Source organism: Diospyros lotus, chromosome 4, assembly GCF_014633365.1.
Source record: "Diospyros lotus cultivar Yz01 chromosome 4, ASM1463336v1, whole genome shotgun sequence".
Classification (NCBI taxonomy): Eukaryota; Viridiplantae; Streptophyta; class Magnoliopsida; order Ericales; family Ebenaceae; genus Diospyros; species Diospyros lotus.
The window spans coordinates 10,204,875-10,210,874 of record NC_068341.1 but is presented as its reverse complement, the minus strand read 5'-3'; the positions used below and the strand labels follow the sequence as shown (position 1 = coordinate 10,210,874).

The 6,000-nt window shown below is 36.6% G+C and overlaps 1 protein-coding gene across 4 annotated transcripts; it reads right to left on the bottom strand.

Annotated features, from left to right (window-relative positions):
• Nucleotides 1-2,289: 2,289 nt before the first annotated feature.
• Nucleotides 2,290-5,613, bottom strand: LOC127800817 (uncharacterized). Of its 4 annotated transcripts, none has more exons than XM_052335646.1 (6): nucleotides 5,181-5,613; nucleotides 3,963-4,098; nucleotides 3,297-3,436; nucleotides 3,107-3,169; nucleotides 2,923-2,991; nucleotides 2,290-2,700 (listed from the first exon to the last, which is right to left on the bottom strand). In XM_052335646.1, exons 1-6 carry the CDS (start codon nucleotides 5,379-5,381, stop codon nucleotides 2,629-2,631), a joined length of 681 nt encoding a protein of 226 aa, XP_052191606.1. In that variant the 5' UTR covers nucleotides 5,382-5,613; the 3' UTR covers nucleotides 2,290-2,628. The 4 variants fall into 4 exon arrangements, with proteins under 4 accessions (XP_052191606.1, XP_052191607.1, XP_052191608.1 ...); XM_052335647.1 differs by having other exon boundaries at nucleotides 3,107-3,166; XM_052335648.1 differs by having other exon boundaries at nucleotides 3,972-4,098.
• Between the last annotated feature and the right edge of the window lie 387 nt (nucleotides 5,614-6,000).

Below are 6,000 nucleotides of genomic sequence, written 5' to 3'. Positions count from 1 at the left end.
ATAATAAACATTGTTCAAAGCTAAATCCAAAAATTAAAACATCTTCAATCTTTAATCCTTAATCAACCACCAACTTTATGCCATAATGAGAAAAACCTTTCTAACCCTTGAACAATCATACCTGAAACTTAACACTATACTGACATTTTTTGAATGTGAACAGAAAATTGATTTTGTCCCTTCAAGTTTATCTTGTGAACCAAATAAACTTTAAAGTATCAAAGAAATTATGTTGTTGGGAATTCTTAACAATACCAAGTTGATGTTTGTAATGAATGCATTTAAAGTTCTTAATTTTATAAAGAATAAAAACATCTTTGAACTCATCCCAAACTTTAGATGTTTTTTTTTTTCTTTTTATCAAAATGATTTTCTTCCTCATCTTCTTCAACTTCAACAACATTCTCAAAGCATTATCAACATCATCTATAATGGGACTTGTAGAACTTACTTCAATAGAGGCAATATAAAAAGAAGGTAAAGTACCACTATCAGTCATTTTAGCTACATCAAAACAAAAAATTCAAATATAATCACAAACCTTTCATGAACCCCTCCTCCAATATATTTCACATGCATAATAATAATAATCCTTCAAAAAATATCTTTAACAAGAAGACCTGTACTTTTTGATGATAATGCATTTATCAATCTAGATAGCCAAATAGAACTGCCCACTTGCCTAAACTTTTTTTATGGCTTGCAGTTTGTGAAGTATTTGAGTGTATGACCTATTATGGTACATCAAATTTGCAAAATTGAATAAGCTTGTATTTAGGTAGAATGAGTACCGTTGATGAGGTAGTCTTTTTATTATAGGAGAGAATCAATAGAGGAATTGTTGTCCACTTAGAAAAAAAAAATAGAGTAGTAGCGCAGATGAATGGTGGAGGCAATTGAGGCAGTGACAATGGTGAGGAAGTGTTGATGGCAAGGGAGATAGATATTGGAGGTGATGAGAATGGCAAAGAATGATATCAACAAATGCAAAAAAAATGAGATTAAGATTAAACTCGAAGCAAGCGTAAAGACATAGGATCTTTTTCATCTTTACTTTTATCTCTACAATGAAATTTTTACTTAGAGATGAAAAATAAGTCAAGTTTTTGCCTTGCTCAAATTTGGCTAGTTTATGAGTCAAGCTCTAAATTGGAGTTGAAATTTGATTTATTTATAACACGAGTCGAACACCAAGTCCCTCGGACTCGATTCATTAACAACCTAAGCATAATAAATTTTGCAATCATGCAAAGTTTTTCATGTTATAAAAAAAATACAAATTCAATTCTAACTAAGTAATAACTAAAAAGAGAGTAATAAGTTTGATGTATTAGCAATTTGGGATGCTAGTTTTGTTTAACCAAATCATAGATGTACAGCTCGACAAAATCCACACATACCTATTGGAACTCATCTGCACCATGCATGCCATTGCCATGGATACGAGTATAACCATCACACTGCAACCATGTCAAGCTAGTGGTGGAGGTAGCCAATAAGGATGCAATCACTATATATCAAAGCGATAAATATCAAAACCAGACCTCTTGAGAATTCATGCCTTATTCTGATTACCAAACAGGGCTTAAATCACCTCCCAAATTCAATAAAAATATGTATTTTTTGTGAAATGGGTTCAATCGGTGATGGCTATTACCTCTTCATTTTTCTTAAAAAATAGGAGAGACTACCCGCTACAACTTTTTCTTAGAGATCCCGCGTGACTCGGTTGTTTTTGTGCGCATTTCGCGGGATTCATTTCCAAAGTTGCAACCTACTTTCAGTGATTAAGTTTGAATTTTTGCAAGGTAGGTCTGTGTGGGGCTCAAGAGTCAATACACAATCTAGCCTACCATCATCTTCTAGCTAAATAAACTACTAGACAGACTGGCTATTCCGCATGGAATTTGGACCACTACCCGATTGGACTCGAATAATTTTAGATTTCCCAATAAAATTAGGCATTCTTTCTTGAGATTCAGATCACCCTTTCTGGGTCCTAAAATTAGGAAGCTTTTTTAACAGTGTAGAGTGTTTTCTCAACAATCAAAAGCCAAGGGGAAGGAATGTAGTAGTGATAATTCAATCCCAGCCCCAGGGCTTGATTAGTTATTAGTAGTAAATAGTTGTAAAGGCCTCATTTACTATTACCTATATCCGATGAGTTTTCCCAAATGCATGCCAAAAGAATAATAATTGCAAATTCTCATCAATAGGAAAAAACACAAACACAAAAGTGATGATTATAAGAAAGGAGTGGCAGAGCAGCATAAGATAGGGCTATGTACATTTATGAAAAAACCCGCTTCCCCCAGGCAGCAATACATTAAAACTAAGTTTAGAAAGTCACATGCCGTCCTCATAGAGAGGTCCCTGTCTCTCCACCAGTTTGTTTACATAATATATATCTACATAACTCTAACTACAGCTACCAACCAAGAAAAAGATCCATCCTCTACAACTTAAATGCAGCAGCAGCAGCAGCAGCCTGCATAACTACTACCCACCACAGATGAAACAAGCCAGCCGGGGGATACATATATGTTACAACAATCACTACAGAAGGGAAAGGGGACCAATTTATCCGTTAGCGTCTCGTTTGGTTCTTGCTCTCCCTCTCTCTCGAGGTCATTTGCATACCATCTTCAATCTCTTTGCAGCTTGCACGAACCCGGTTATGACCTGCAACTCATCCAGTTGCTTCACCAGCAACCGGGAGAATTTCAGATAATCTTTCCTTCAACTTGAATTCAGATCATCTTTGTGTGTGCATAATAAATGCATACAGGAACACATATAAATTGCGTGCATAAAAATTGGAATAAAGTTGGCTTTTGACATTGACGATGATCCCATCTGAGTTTATATTTCGAGCTTAATCATGTAGAACACCAAGAAAAATTACATGAAGTTCGCAAGTACCTGTGACATGAAATGCCTCTGGACAACTTCAACTAGTTGCTCTCTAGATGGATTGGGGCTGGCATCAACCTAGAAAATTTGAAAATTTTCATATCATGCAAGATAATGCTTTAGAAATAAATAATAAAACTGCTTCAGCCAATCATAGAGACGGGAATATTAAACTCTGGCGTGAAAAACTCACAAGTTTAAAGTGTCGCCAATATCTCCTTAATGCAGTCATCTCCAGTTTACTCAGGTCAACCTTCTGTATGAGACATTTTGAGTATCCATATTACAAAAGATGGAAATACTTTCATGGAAAAAGTAGGATAAGCAATCCAAGAAAATAAAATTTATATAAAGCAGTAAAATCATGTATAAAGACTTGTTACCATGGACCCACGAGGAGTAGAAACAGATCCCTTTGATTGTGAGTCGCAAGAGAGGGACCTGCTCATGGTCTTGTAGGATGATCCAGATGATATATGCTTTCTATGCCTTGATCTATGGGACTTTTGAGTATCATCGGATGCTGGAGAGATGGAAAACACAATTATATTAGGTGGTGGGGCCAAAAAGAAAACAAGAATAAAGGAGGCAGCAATAGAGCTTCTAGCAGTAGATAAAGTAATGGATTAAAACCGGCAGAAGTGAAAAGGGAAAGCGGATCCTATGTAACAATCTCAACTTTCTTGGGGAAAAAAAAAAGAATGTACAAGGACAGCTATTAGAATAGAGTAGTCTAAGTCATAATTTCCAATTAATTGATAAAAAAGAAACAGTAAAACGTGTTCATCAGTCACTCTAGCTGTTAAATCGCCTTGCAAAAAGCACAACCAATCAAAGATATAACCGGTGCCAAACCATTGATAGGGATGTTCGGTTCATTATTTGACCAATACAGAAGGTTTCATGTACTTGACAGTCACACTTGGACAAGGAACTCTGCACAATTTCATGTATTGTATTATGCAGTCTCAAAGAACTCCGGAAAAACTTAAACAATTTTCTGGGTATTTCCATTAGCAAGATAAATAACAATTGTGCAGAGTTCATACCAAACCCACCCATATCTGAGCCATTCCATGGCAGATTTTCGAATTCTAGATCATCATCTTCCTCATTGCCAGTAGGAGCTTCAATCACACTAAGGGCATTTCTTTGCAATTTTACCTCTATGCCATTTGTAAGGACCTGCATTTTTTCAATGGGTTAAACGATCAAACATTGCCATGAACCAAATATAAAAGAAATTATAGAGTTTAAAATTATTGAGAACAGGATAAGATATTGCAGAAGGGGAAGAGTAAAATTAGTAGCACGCAATGATATCGACGCCATATAAAAAACAAAAGTTGTCTAATAAAATGACATCAATTCTAGCTATACGTCCTGTAAAGTTATCAATGGCTAGGAAAAACAAAACTTCTAGTAGACATTGTAAAAATGAAAACCCTCCGCACATTGAAGTAAAACATAAACTTTTCAACATGGTGAAGTTGCTGCACCAGTTGTACCCCACTAACTTTATTATTAGCCCCCCCAAAAAAATTTATAACTAAATATGGACAATTTAATTAATCACAGCCATAAGATATCAGAGATATCAAAGTAAATCCAAACAAGAAGGATAAAACAATAATCTGGACAAGATCCTCAACTCAAGTAAACCAAATATGCAACCAAATAGAGAGAAGAAAAATTCCTGAACCTGAACTGAGCAACAAAGTACAACAATATAAAGAAGTCCTATCAAAATTAGAGACGGATAAACGTCTGAAACTATTTTATCAACTGATGAATAATGACTGAAAAATTCTGGTCACAGAAATAAATAGACAAAACCTTTTATGATATTCCTTACAAATTTGGATCAGAATTCATTTGAGAATCGCACATTATGCAAAAACATACTAAACCGCCAGATCCGCTACAAAGAGCAACATGCAGCCAAAACCCTTTTCCAATCAATCAAAACTAGGCCTTCAAAGTCACAGGTATTTTGAAATTAATGCAAAAATATACATAAAGCACTTATATACTAGTTAATTAAATTCAGTAAGTGAAAATATTTAACAGTAGAGATCAAAAATTAGAAGAGAATGAGATGAAATGGATCTAACAGTGAACAAAATTGAACGACATTGCATCAAAAGCTTCAAACCCACAAACCCAAAATAGATTCTGCTCGAAGCAGAATTCAGATTGAATCTGAAATCCAAAATCCAAAATGCAGCGATTCAGTGGAAAATTCACAAAATTGATGGAACAATTACCAGCCAATGCCAGCCTCCGAGCCCAACCGCCTTCTTGACAACTCCTTGGAGGCCAACGAGAACGGATTTTGTCCGGTTGTTGCCGGTCACAACGACCTTGGTGTGACGGGGCAGAACGGAGAGCTCTTCTTCGCTGCTATCGCCGCAGCTCTGCAAGTGCGAGAATCCGCCATTGACCGAACTCTCCACGGCTTCCAGCATTTCAGTGGGCAACTCAGTCAGTCTTGCGAGTCGAGAACTCGGGGCAAACTCGGGCTTCACCGCTCGAAATTGGGCGGAATAGCTAGATCGCGCATTGCTGAACCCGTATCCGAAAAGTTTCAGAGCGTTGGAGTGGGAAAAAGCCGAGAAATTTTGGAATTCCAGAGGGAGAAAAAACACACTGCTAGAGAGAGAGAGAGAGAGAGAGAGAGAGAGAGTGTGTGTGTGTGTGTGTGTGATGATAAGAGATGAGAGTGACTGTGTTTCTCTTTGTCTATTGCTAGTTGCTCTGAATCCCGACGTCTCGAATTCGACCAATGGCTGAACGCCACGTGAGCGTTCGTGGCTCCTCAATTATGCGATCTATTCACGGCGCGTTACCGCGAGCAGTTTGGTTTTGCGAGAAGTGGTGTTAGTGGGGGCCATTAAATGACGCAACTGCCCTTTCGTATCGACAAAGCAACGGCTTCATAGTCTCTGCCCATTAATAATGGTCTTCCATTATTTCTTCTCAACCTCTGGAATTTGTTTTTTAAATTCTATTCTCTCATTTTATCTTTATTTTGGTGAAAAATCATATTCTTTATAAAAAAAAAAACAAAAAAAAAGATTTGGGCCA

Bases quoted from the DNA above. Each gene is read 5' to 3' on its own strand.
- LOC127800817 (XM_052335646.1), bottom strand. From the start codon at position 5,381: ATGCTGGAAGCCGTGGAGAGTTCGGTCAATGGCGGATTCTCGCACTTG. The intron at 3,170-3,296 runs GTAACAAGTCTT...TGTCTCATACAG, and splicing joins CTACTCCTCGTGGGTCCATG to AAGGTTGACCTGAGTAAACT. The intron at 2,701-2,922 runs GTACTTGCGAAC...TTGCTGGTGAAG, and splicing joins AGAGGCATTTCATGTCACAG to CAACTGGATGAGTTGCAGGT.